The sequence below is a fragment of the Agelaius phoeniceus genome, chromosome 7 (assembly GCF_051311805.1).
Source record: "Agelaius phoeniceus isolate bAgePho1 chromosome 7, bAgePho1.hap1, whole genome shotgun sequence".
Taxonomy (NCBI): domain Eukaryota; kingdom Metazoa; phylum Chordata; class Aves; order Passeriformes; family Icteridae; genus Agelaius; species Agelaius phoeniceus.
In genome coordinates this window covers 26,389,150-26,402,249 of record NC_135271.1, presented here as the reverse complement: position 1 = coordinate 26,402,249, position 13,100 = coordinate 26,389,150, and the positions used below count along the sequence as shown (strand labels likewise).

At 43.0% G+C, this 13,100-nt stretch overlaps 1 protein-coding gene across 18 annotated transcripts in view; it reads left to right on the top strand.

The window, feature by feature from the left end:
• Positions 1-2,540: 2,540 nt before the first annotated feature.
• ABI2 (abl interactor 2) overlaps positions 2,541-13,100 on the top strand; it is a 65,581-nt gene continuing 55,021 nt past the window's right edge. For 5 of the 18 annotated variants that reach the window (XM_054636257.2, XM_054636255.2, XM_054636250.2 and 2 more), the window contains exon 1: positions 2,545-2,834. In XM_054636257.2, coding sequence (XP_054492232.1) covers positions 2,718-2,834 — 117 coding nt within the window. In that variant the 5' untranslated portion in view covers positions 2,545-2,717. Of the gene's footprint in view, positions 2,835-13,100 lie in introns of all 18 variants that reach the window. The other 13 variants (XM_077181328.1, XM_054636259.2, XM_054636249.2 and 10 more) reach the window with 6 other exon arrangements.

Here is a 13,100-nt window from a genome sequence, read left to right as displayed (position 1 = left end):
ACTATTTCTAATTATTTTTTGTATGTATACAGAGGATTATAGAATGGTCATTATTCTGACAGAAGGGCTCTTCATGTTTAAATTTAAATCCATAAATGAGTACCCTATTAAAATGTAAACATGCTGTGATAACAAGCACCTGATTATGCAGGCAGGTTAGTCCAGCTACTCTGGTGAACAGCTGTGTGCATGTATTTCAGATAAGGCTTTTTCTTGCGCCCTAAGAACCACAGGCAGAGCCCTTGAGAGGTCAAGAGGTGCCTGATCCACAGGTGGGAGCTGATGTTGAGTGCAGATCTGAGAGCAGATGGGCTCTCACAGGTTTCCACTGAAAGCAGGCCCGGGTGGCACCCAAGGGCACAGAGGGAAGATGACACAATTAAACAGTTGCCCCTCCCTGCACTCTGGTGCTGCTAATCCAAGTTTAAACTCCCAACAGCATCTTTGGAGAACCTTCTCCTTTACATTTTGACAGCTCTCTCATTTTGCCAAGAGAAAGATCATGTAGGTTTACTGGGGAGCTGCCAAATGACAGCTTGACTTCACACCTGAGAAGCAAATGAATGAGGAGAGAAGGAAAGCCTCAGCCTGCCTCCAGCCTGGCACAAACACAGTCTTGGAAGCATGGGCATGAGCAACTCCTGGAGCTGCAACAGCAGCAGCAGATGTGACACAAACAGAATCCAAGCTGAAGCTGCAGTGGAGGAGGGAGCATGGGGCCTGTTACCAAACTGCAAAAGCATTATCCATCAGCTGCACACCCTGGGGGAGGTGGAGGCCTGGCCATGGATGATTCTTGCAGGTGTGGGATAAGGCTTGGAGCTCCACACTGTACAGCAGCCTTCTTGAGTTGATTTGGCTGGCTTTCCTTCCTTGAGCCATTGCAGTAAAGACTGCTCTCTCAAGACGTGCATTAACAATCAGCAGGGCAGCTGACAGCCATGACTCATTCTTTAACTACCCCAAACCCAGTATTTTTGGATGTGTAACTCATGGTTTATAAACTCTGTGGGTAGAGGGCACTAAGAGACATCTCTTTGCTCCTTGTGGGTTTAGGGCAGAATGCCAGACTGTTGTGGAGAACTGCAGGCAGCCTGACTCCACGGGTGTTCAGGCACCCCATGGGTGTTCAGTGACAGCACAGGTGCTCATGAGCAGTCACCTCTCTCCTCCCACAAGCATCATGGTGAGGCGTCTCTGGCAGGGTATTCTGTGGTTCATAAGCCTTTTTGTGAGAGTAAGTCTATTACAGCTACAAATTACCCTTGGCTTTCTAACTGCTTGTAGAAAAGTACTAGAAGTTGTGAATTTCAGACCACATTTTAAAATGGGAGAAAAATGATTTGCATATGAGGGTTTTTTTACCAGTATGATGAACACTGTCCCTGACTCATCCTTCATATAGGAGAACTAAGCAAGCTAAGAAGAAATGACCTTCAGGGCAGGGATTTCCATCTTACTTTACTTTTATGACAAGAAATTTCCAAGGACTGGCCACAAAGATTACTAGTTTGTTGCCTGACCCGGCCAGGTGTTTATAATCTGCAATTCTAGAAGTCAGGCATCTCCAGCTGGATGCCTTTGCAAGAGCAGCCAAAGGCAGAGAACAGCCGTTCTGTAGGAGCAGGCTGCTGCCCAGGTCCCGCAGCGCTGGATGCTCTCTGCCCAGCTACCTGGTGTCTGTAACGTGAGCGCTGGGGGAGCGCCAGGCTCCTGCACCGCGCCTGGGCTGCACCACACGGGCAGCAGGAGCTCTGTTCAGCCCCACGGCAACAGGAGCGAGTAATCACAGCTGCAGCTTATTCCAAAGGGACACATGAGCTCCCCTGCAGAAAGCTGGGACGCTTCTGCCCAGAGGGCTGGTTGGTTGGGGTTTTTTTTTGTGGGAGAAGGGCTACTTCTAGGTTCAGGTGGAGGAATTGAGTGGGAAAGCCTTGCACGCTCCTCGAAGGGTGGACATTTTCATCACAATCCTGGAGTGACTTCCCTGGAACATAAAGGAAATCGGTGTTGAAGCCGGGAACTGACCGATCAGACCTGACTAATGGTCCCAGTGCAGCCTCAGCCACGAGGCTGTCCTTCCTCTCTTTCTGCTGACCCTTCATTATGTGCTTTTTTGGCAAGGCTGGAAGTTCACCCTTCCTCACGCCCTTGTAGAACAGCAGCTTTTCAGAGAGGATCGCCACAGAGGACGTTTCGCTCTTCCTGCGGCGATCCCAAGAGCCGCTCAGCGGTCGCCCAGGGGCAGGAGGGTCACATAGCGCTCGGAGCCCCCAGGGCTATGGGCAGAGGTGGCCGCAGGGCGAGTGAATTAAGGCGGGACAATTTAGAAGGAAGCCAAGGCAGCCCAAAAGGCGCACTCGCGTAGTTATTTATCGTTTCCCGGACAGCGGCACTGGGGCCGCCCGGGGGCCGTGCGCCCTTTCCCCCGCTCCCGCCGGAAACGCCCCCCGCGCGCGGCCGGCACGGAAGTGGGCGCGCGGGGGGCCGCGCGGGGCGGCGCATGCGCAGGAGGCGGCGCGCGGCCGCGCCCCGCCCCCGCCGCGGTGGGGGTCTGGCGCGCGCTCCGTGCGCGCGGCGCGAGGCCGGGCCCGGGCGGCGGGCGCGGAGCCCGGGGGGGCGGGGGGAGCGCGCGGAGCGGGCGGGGGTGAGGGACGCACGGTCGGTCTGTCTGTCTGTCTGTCGGTGAGTCGGTCGGTCGGTGAGAGGATGTGAAGATGGCGGAGCTGCAGATGCTGCTGGAGGAGGAGATCCCGGGGGGGCGCCGGGCCCTGTTCGACAGCTACACGAACCTGGAGCGGGTGGCCGAGTACTGCGAGACCAACTACATCCAGGTGCGCCGGGGCCGGGCAGGGCGCGCCCTCACGGCCGGGCCCGCGGGGCTGCCCCGCTCGCCGGGCCCGCGGCGGCGGGCGGGCAGCGCCGGCTGCTGCAGCCCGGGCTGGGGGGGGAAAGCTGCTTCACCTCCAGCGTGAGCTACCCCGGCGTGACGAGGCGCTTAAATGTGTAATTGATTCCTAAATTGAATTCCTTCCACTTTGTGGAAGGAATCGTGTCCCTGGATCGTGTCCCTGTCCCCCTTTTCGTCCCCTCCGCAGATTCTGATCTGCTTTGCTGTCGAGGTGATGTGATAAACCGAGGGCACGGCTGACTCCTGCAAATACAGTGTTGGTGCCTTTTAATTTAGAGGAGAATGACATAGGCTTCAGTAGAGTTATGTCTGTCCGTTTGTATTTCCCTTCTCGAGCAGGACTGGAATTCCATAGGAAGGGCAGCTACCAAGTGGTAGGTGCAGGATGGAAGTGTGATGTAGTGGAGCTGGTACAGAATTAGGGAGAAGGAGATGAAGTGCAAGTGCTACCGCATAGTGTGGTTTTTGCAGTGATTGCTCTAAAGCCAGGCTGCTGCTTCTTTAATTTCTCTTTCTAGTGGAAAGAAAGGCAAAATATTCTCGGTTTAGTTTGATAGTGATAATAGGTCCAAATGAAAACTTTGCCCCCAAACACAAGAAGACACCCTGAGACATGTCTGAGTGTGCAGAAGGGAAAGGTAGGGGGGATGATGTGGATTTGTGGTGTCAGTATTGAGAGAATTCCAAAGTGTCCCAGAATTGTTTCTGAATTCAGTCCCCGAAGGGCAGAGTGCTTGTGTGCTTCCAGAGGGCAGCTAGTGATGAGATCTGTGCTGAGACTGTTCTGTCAGTGAAAATGGGAGAGACTATTTAACCAGAGGCAGAGAATACTTAGAATGTCCCTGTCAAAAAGCTCTCAGTTTCCTTTGAATTGCTGAATGACCAGCTGTCCTTTAGAGAGAAGACTTTGCATATTTTGGGTCATTTACAAAACAGGTCAATTACAGTAAAATGATATAGATATATTTTATTATGCAATGACGCTTCTGATGTTGAATTAGCGTGACTTGGGGTTTTTAAGAGACATGTTGAAATCTTGCAGTTATGACCTGACATATGTGTGTTTAAATTTCTGCTTTTTTGAGAAGTGATTTTTCTGGAATATGGGAGAGGAGTATTGGAAGGCAGAACCAGATAGAAAGAACTGCCTGTAGTTGGGTTTTTTCCTTTGACTTTTTTTTTTATTCTTTGTATAAATCAAAGTTTGCAAATCTCTACAGAACAGATCCACTTTTAGTGCCTTAATGAAAACTGCAGAAGGGGACTCCATGCTGTTTAGTGCAAACAGAGATCGAAAGAAAGATGGTTATTGCCCCAGACAGCACACAGTCCATAAGGACAGTCTGGGATCACAGGAGATGGATACAGACAGATGGTGAATGAAGGAAAAGAATGAGGCACTCTTGGTCAGCCTGATGGATTCTGACCACCACACAGCAATATCTCAACTGCTGGCAATTTATCCAGGCATCATGGCCACACAGGGCTTTAAGGAGGAGGTTAGAATTAAAGAATGAAGTTGTGTTGTGAGCATTGACTGTGAGGTGCAGTATGGGTCACAGCATCAACATGATTAAATTTTTAAGGACGTGGAGAATGGAGACATCAGCCAGGCAAAAGGATCTGGCTTTTGGACAGGGTGGGTTTGCTATGGAGAGCAGGTTCAGTGTGAGGGGATTCGGGATTTAGTGGTGCGAGCGTCCTAGTAACAAATCTGTCAGTGAGCTCGCCCCACCTTCACCGTGCCACAGCTGCGTGAACTGCTGCACCAGATCTCTGTAAAGAGCTGACTTTTCCTGCTCTACAGGAGGGGAATAGGTTAATGGGAATAACTGTTGGTTAATTGGATATTTGTGGTTTTGCTTCTGATAATATTTATTATTCCAAAGTTGTTATGTCTGGAGGAAGTCCAAATTATTTTCAAAATAGTAGCCTTGAATTTTTGGGGGAAGATGGCTTTGTAAATGCTCTGAAGAGTATGGAAGAGTAATCATCCAGAAAGTCATGTAATGAAGATGAACTAATTCTACTGTAATCCTGTAATATTTCACTTGTGACAGAAGATTTGTTGTGGATAATCTTGAGATCTAGGGGAGGCTCAGGTTGTGGCTGAGACCTAAGTTTATCTGCAGGATGGTAGGTGCTGTGGTGATGGGGACATTGAAGGCCCTTCATTGGCCTGTCTTATCTATTTCAGTAGCCAAGCCACTCCCTTTCTGTGCCAGTTGCTGCTTTGAAGTTTTATTGTCCAGTTCAAAAACTGTTGCAAAAGCCAGTGAGGCAAAGGCCAGTGTAAAAGAATTTGAAATACAGCGCTAAAGCAAATGGGTTTTTCTCTTCCCCCCACCCAGCAACATAATTGCAGCTTCAAAATAATTAAAATGTAATCTCATACATGAGGAAATTGCTAGTTCATAGTAGTAGAGCTGTGGCAATTGCAACTCATTTGACTTCTGCTTATGAAATGAAAAATCTGTTCTTAAAAATTTTGTCAGTGTTTATCCAAATTATGATTGATATGTAGCTCGATGACTTTAGCAACAGGGAATGTTACATAAAATGTTATCCTTCCCTTGAGTCTGTGATATGGTAATGTATCAGAAAACATCAGCTTTAAATTTTGTGGAAAATTATAGGAAATACAGCAAATATATAGTAAATGGACCTGCAGCAGTGAAAGAAAGGACTGCTATTTGGGGGGAAAAAAGTTTTTTGGTGTCAAAAATGTCTTATTCTTCTAATAACTTGGAGAAATCATACAGTTTTTTTATGTCATGCTGCTTCTTAAAGAGAAGGGGAAGAAAAGCTTTTTTGTTTAGGAGGGTGTTTGTGTGGTAGCTGACAGAATGTCAATCACAGGTTAAATTTGATATGATCTCTTCAATGCTTTATGTACTAGTACTGTGTCCCCTGTTTCAGTCGAAACATGCAACAGAGAAATTCTATAAAATTTGATTTTTTGATGTACTTGGTATTTGCAGTCTACAATGATTTATCTGGTCTTCCATAAAATCAGATAATAGTTATATTGGGCAGTGTATTGTGTTTACAAAGTTTCCCTATTCCTTCTTAATTTTGTTCAGGAGTATCATAAAGAAAATTTCTACTTATGGTAGTATAAGTAACAAGGCCATACAGTTATGTGACTTGCACATCTTGTTACTGACGTAAATTCCACACTGGCTTGCCCTGTTAAGTTTCTTTGAGCTTGTCTTGTATAAGTTTATTCTGAAATAATCTTTTGTTTTTTTCTCATTATCACTGCTCTTTTTAAAAATCAGCTTTTTCTTTTGTGCAGTGCATGGAGTTTTCTAGAGTAATTGAATGCTTGTGTCTGTAACTCTTTGTTGAAAGAGTCAGAAAAAATTACCAGGTGGAGACATTTCAACCTGTAAGTGTGTGGTGTGCAGAGATTTGAGGTGGGGGAGGTCCCTGATCTGGTTTCTCTGATGTGTTGGCTGGATTCTTCTAAAAGGCTCTATATTTTTTAGTTTTTCAATATTATTCTGCTTTGCTTGTCAGCTCTGGAGACTAAAAAGGAAGAGGGAGTTTCTGATTTTCCTCTCTTCATAGTCTTCATGTTGCCATCACTGTTTGCATTTTATATACAGAAACAGTCTTCTGGTGTTTGTGAGGGGTAGGGTAGAAAGAGTATTTTTATTCTTGTTCTTAGTAGTCAGTCCATCCTGCTGATTACTGGAAATAACCTGCTTTCATTCCTGCAGATAGCATTATTTAACTAGACATAGAGGTGAAAACTACTTGTTTCTTGATAATTTTACTACAGTCCATAGATCAGTGAATTTCATAGTTGCTTTCCACATTTCTGTTATTTTTACTTAGATCTCATAAGCAAACCCAAGTGGCTGTAGATTTGGAAGCATCTTCAGTAGGCTGAACAAGAGAATGAGGCATCTCTTAGCATATTAGTTGTAAATGACAGGAATGGTGGTCTTTACAAACAGCAACTTAATGGTTACAGCTTTAGTAATGGCAAATTTCCATGGAGTTGCTTGTAATGACTGGTACCAGTATATAATTTGTGTAATTATACAGGGAATTGCAGGAAATATGGTTTATAAACAAGTTCAGGAATGATCTCTCTTCAATTTACTGAAGATGTGTATCACCTTAACAGAGGTGACTGAGTTAGATTTGTAAAATCTATTTAGTTTTCAGAAGTGCGAATATCAGAGGAAAGTTGTTTTTGCTCTTTCTGTTCCCTAAGCTTGTTTATTCTATAATCCAACTTCAGTGAAGGGGTGATTAATCTTAGCACTGATGGAACACTTGTTCTGCAGGCATGAAAGTGGATATTGATTAGCTCCAGTGAGTATTAGTCCAGAAGTTCAGGAAGATGATAACAAGTTGAAACTCTAAAAACCTATGAAAGAGTAGTAATGGATACATGGGCCATGTGCTATACTGTCTCACTCCTAAGTTCAGTGAATATTGCATGGGTAGTATATCCATGGGTATATCTTGTCCATCAGCCTATGGTAGGACTTCATGAAAACCATGGGATTTTAAATTTGAATATGCACTGGTGGATTAAACTTGAAAGTCAGCCAGGTCCCTGCCAAGCTGTTCTCTTACTCTCAGTCCTCAGCTGAGCAACAGGAGAAAGTAAGGAAAAGAAATTCCCAGCTCATGGGTTGAGTTAAGGACAAGGAGGTCACCGACAAATTACTGTCGTGGGCAAACCACTTTCAGCTCGGGGAGTATTAATTTAATTTACTGCCAATTAAAAATAGAGTAGGACAGTGAGAAACAGAGTCAAAACTAAACCCACCTTCCTCCAGCCCTCCCTTCCCAGGTTCAATTTCACTCCTTCTTTTCTAACTCTCGTACTTCCTCCTTCTCCAGTGATGCAGGGGAACAGGGAATGGGGGATGCTCTAGTTCATTCATATCACTTTGTCTCTGCTGCTCTTTCCTCCTCACAGTGTTCCTCCTGCTCCAACGTGGCCTCCCTCCAATGGGGTACAGTCCTTCACCAAGTGCTCCAAAATGCTTTGGAGCTCAAATCCCAGGTCCTTCCCATGGACTGCAGTTCTTCATGAATTGCTCCAGCATGGGTTCTTCCCAAAAGCATCCAGTCCTGCAGGAACAGACTGCTGCTGTGGGTACCCCACAGGCACTGTTCTGCCCAAAGCCTGCTCCTGCATGGACTTCTCTCCATAGGCTGCAGCTCCTGCCAGAAGCTTCTTCTGTGGGCTCTGCACAGGCTGCACTTTCTTTCAGAGCATATCCATCTGCCCTGCCATGGGATTCTCCAGTGCTGCAGGGCAATCTCCACTTCAGTGCCTGGAAACACCTCTCCTTACTCCTTCTCTGACCTTGCTGTTTGCAGGGTTGTGTCTTTCACACGTTTCTCACTCCTCTCCCAGCTGCTTCACACTGGTCTTTACCCCTTGGTGGATGCCTTGGCACAGAGGTGCCACCAGCATGGCTGACTGGCTTTTGCCAGTGCTGGGGCCCTCTTGGAGCTGGCTTAGAACTGCCTCTGGTGATGTGGGGGCAGCTCCTGATCTCCTCTCACAGAGGCTGCTCCTGCAGACACCTGGCTACCACTAAAGTGGCTCCTTAGGTTTGGGAACTTCAGTGAGGATTAATTAGAACATGTTTCCTTTAAGTGAGTCAGTGAAGCTGGCAAAGTTGTTGAAGAATTCATCACTCAACCAATCTACTTTCCTTTTTCATCACCTGTGCTGTGTTTTGCCAGGAAAGCTAATTTAATGCATTTGTTAATGCCACAAGTTCAACCTGGAGGTCAGGAAGTGCTGGATTGATCCTCTGTTGAGTGGATATGAAAACAGCATGAGCCATTTTATTAGTGGTAATTGGAGTTGCTGGTGGTAATACTGTACGTGTAGGTATGAAAATAAAATTTGTAAATATGCAAGTTGCTAATATAAATGTTGTAACACTAAATGTTGGTTACAAGTGGCGTTCTAGTTGTTCCCTTCTATAGTTTATTTTCAGACTGTGGTTATTGAATTATATTGATCAAGAATTTTAATTCAGAGTAGAAAGCTTCTGCATCCTACAGTTAATCAGCTCTCTGAAATTTATTGTCCATTGCATGTGTTTTACTTGAGTTTACAGTTATTAATCTTTGTGGCTTAGTGCTGAGGCAGGAAGTGGTGCCTATGTAAGGCAAGAGCGTCTCCAGTCAGTGCTTTAAGCCCTTAAAATCTTACTCTATAGTGTTCAGCAGAATATTTTCTTGATGAAAAACATTGATTTAAATACCATATTTGCAGCAGATTTATTCAGTAGAGTCTATGTCTAGAGGCTGATGGCCTTTTTTCTTTTTTAAAATTTTGTTTCAAATGCTGTTTTCACACTTAATTGCACACCTGAAATTGACCTCTTGCTTAGTAATCTAAGTTTTGTAAATTTTGTTGGATATCCCTACCAGGAACTTCAGTCATTGGGCTGCTTTATGAAGCAAAACTCCATGTCAATAGATGAAACCTCATCACAGCACACTGAATTTAGGAGTATTTCCTCTTCTCAGGGCTCTCACTAGTTAGGTTGGCAATTCTTTCTTGAATAGAATGAGCTAATTTGTTTTTGCAAGTGAGATGAGTCTATTTCAGTGAGAAATCTTAATTTTCTGTTTCTCAGGTGCAACAACTAAGTTGCTCTGTCAAATTTAAATGTATATGTTCTGAAGTATAGACTCTATATGTGCTATTCCATTTTCCTGTAGCTTATTTCCCAGTAGATGTCATTGTAATATGTATTCTTAATGGTGTTTCAGTTTGAATAATAATAAGCACTTGCCTTATTATTATTGGTGTAGTGTTACCTTGATGAAGTTGTTTTATGCTCAGTGAAATGCAGGATGAGGAACAAATATTACTTGGTCTGGGGTTTTAGTAGCCTGTCTGTGTTGGATATAACACACAGCCAAAGCTAGCTTTGTGCCAACTCATAAATTTACTATGTTTTTTTCTTAAAGGCTCTTCCAAGTAAGTGCAAATGTTTTTCTTAGGGTATTCTGTAAGTGCGTTGTGAATTTCCTGCTGACAAGAGCAGTGCCATTGCTTTGCTCAGGTGTGGGGGGAGTGTGAAGTGAGGGAGGAGGAGGGAATGATCCAGGCAGTGAGCTGTTAGATGGACAGTTTAGGGTGAGAAGTTCATCAAGATCCCAGCTATCAAGTGTGGTTATTTTGAACTTTTGTGCAGCAGTAGTGCTGCTTTTTGGGCCTGAAGGTCTGTAGTGCAAACGTGAGGTGTTGTTTGTGTGGCCCCCGTGACAGCTGTGTGCAGTGGGGCTGACACCTGTTCAGCACCAGAGAGTTGGTGCACATAACCTGTGGGCCTTTCAAAAGCACAATCAGTGCTTGATTTTCTGCAGAGTCTGTCTCAAATAACAAAGTGTCTTCTTGATACTGCTGCTTTTGCCAGACAGGAATATACCAGCTTAGCTGAAATAGTATTTCTCATCTCTGTTCAAACTCAAACTTTTAGTGTGTCTAACAAACAAAACGTGCAAAGCCATTTATTACTGAGTAGTGTATGAATTCAAAACACACTGATTTGTCTTGATTCACTTTAATAATAATCATTAAATAGTATGTGTTCACTCAATATACAGTGCAGATTCTCAGTTATCTTGAAGTGTGTCCTTTTATACTGTAAGTTTGAGCAATGCTGGCCATTGCAGCACTTGTAATTCACTCTAATTTTTTAACTAGATGGCGACTTCGTAAATTGGCTTGAGAAGTGCAGCTTTTTCATAGCTGTCTATGTAAGGCAGAGTGTTTGCTGCAGGTTGTAGAAGTTTATTGTCTACCTGCTTTTAATTGGGTAAAAACCAATTAAAGAGGTCTGCTGCAGCTTGTGGGAAATGTAAAAATGTTAAATATCCCAAATTAAATGGCTATTTTGAATCAGCTAACATACATTTATCTGTATGGAGGGTCTGTGAAGGGACAACCCAAAAATGGTTAGCCAAAAGGAGATGAGAAATAGTAAAAACAAAAGTTAACCTCTTATCCCCCACACTGCTAACAGCAAAAGAAGAGGCTGAGGTGGATGACAGGCTTCAGAGACACTGAAAAATGCCAATATGAGCAGATGCTCAAAAAAGGAGTGGTTAGTTTTGACAGAAGAGTAATGAATTACAGGATTATTCAAATAATATTTAGAAAAGTATGACCTATGTATGCTGGTTTCCCATTTTTCTTGGTTAAAGTACAGGGATACTAAATTAAGTTTGAGAGGTAATGCTACTTAATCTATGGAATTATTGTTAGGAGTTAAGGCTTAGGATTTAATGATATTCTAGAAAGGCTAGACATTTTAAATAAATAATGAGAATATAAGCAGTTCTATCTTCTCCTTTCATATTCTTCTGCCTTGCATTTATTCCATGATGGAGTTTTATGTCTCTTATATGAAGTATTTTGCACTGTCCACTGTAATTCATTTCACTGGATTATTGGGGATATTTCTTCTATTTAATACTGTAGTTTCTGTATCCTGAATATGATATATCCTGGATCCTTTGAAATGCTTTTTGCACAAATTGGTGTTGGATTTGCCTTTTAAGGAGAGGGAATTAATGTGTTGAGTTACTCATGTCAATTTAATAAGATCTAGATAAATTTCATTTGTGAGAAAGAGAGCTAAAGGTTTTTATGTGATGGAGTATATATGTGTGTGCTGAAATGGTGGTAGTAAAATTAATGGGCTTTTTCCACCATGACTAATAACTAGTGAACTGGAAGTGAAAGGAGTTGTAGAGAAGAATGAAACTGTGACAGTACATTTATTTGTTATTTATGAGAAATCAGTCTGCAGTGTTTATTGATGTACTCAGTTTTCTCACTTTATTCCTCTGTTAGAGATCTCAGGAATTAGCCTCAAAGATTTAGGCCTATTGATGTTTGTGTTGTCCTTAGAGGTGTGATGCCCATGAAGTGACTCTGTCTCAGAAGGGGCAGAATGATTGAGCATGCAGAATCTCTGGATCAAAGAGTAGTGTGTAATCAGCCTAAATTAGTGAGGGTGTTGGTTTTGAAGCATTTCTCTCACATTTTGAGTGCACTGTCACAAGAGCAGTCCATTCCTGAAAGAAAGAGGTAATTCTTTGACTATATGTGCATCTGTATAAATGAATCAGTTTGGATAATAGAAGGTAGAAAGTTATCAGTAGACTCTGAATTGCTATTACATTTGTCTGGTGGTGATAATAATAATTAATTTAAATCGTCTCCAAACTGAGGACACTTCTGTAACCACTTGATGGAATGAGTTAATAGAACTGTTGTAAATCATTCCCATTTTATTATCTGCTTAAAATGTACATCTTGTATTTTCTAAATATATATATATATATATATATACATGCAATCTTTACATTTGTTGGAGTCAGTAATTCAGTATATGCTACAAATACATGCAGTTTTGATGACTGGAGCAAGAGGGAGGGGTAAGCCTCTAATTTTTGTTATTCTCATTTGTGTACTCATCTGTCCACCAAATGCAGGTCCTTGGAAACAGAGCTTATTAGTGTGATGAGCTTCTTATAGATGTTTGTACCATTTTAAGACCCTTCATTAAAGTATGGCTTATAAGTTGTACTCCTTATTCAAGACAGGCTCTTATGAATTGTCTCATTCACTCACCAGTTGGATAATTAATGGAGAGTTATAACTTATTTAACCACTTATGCACATATGAAAGAATTTTTTCATTAAAGAACAAGTGGGGAATACATTGCCAATAATCCACTTGTGTCTGTAAAGGCTGTGCTTAAAAGTTCTCCAAAGAGAAGGGGATTTTCCCTTGTTTTCTTAGGATGAGCAGAGGTTAATATTTTCCATGTGTTTTACTTTCCCTGAAATTTTCTTATCTTTTTTTGAGTTGTAGATTTTGTTAAGGACACAGAGAAGAGTGAGATTTATTTGCCACTGGTAAAGTCTCAGAGTATTGAATTCTATTACATTTAGCTTCTTTTTTAGCTTTTTTTTTTGTGTGTGTGCTAAACAGGTAAGTGCCTCTGCACAGACCAGATCCCAACTTGAGCAGGCAGCTTCTTATACCTAATTCTGTTGGTTTTAAGTAGCACAGCTCTTAAGTGATGTCATATCTAGATCTTGTACTTCACAAATCAGGGTAAGTACAGCTTTTGTGTGCAAACAGTGGAAGGAGTTTATTTTGGTCTGGATTCC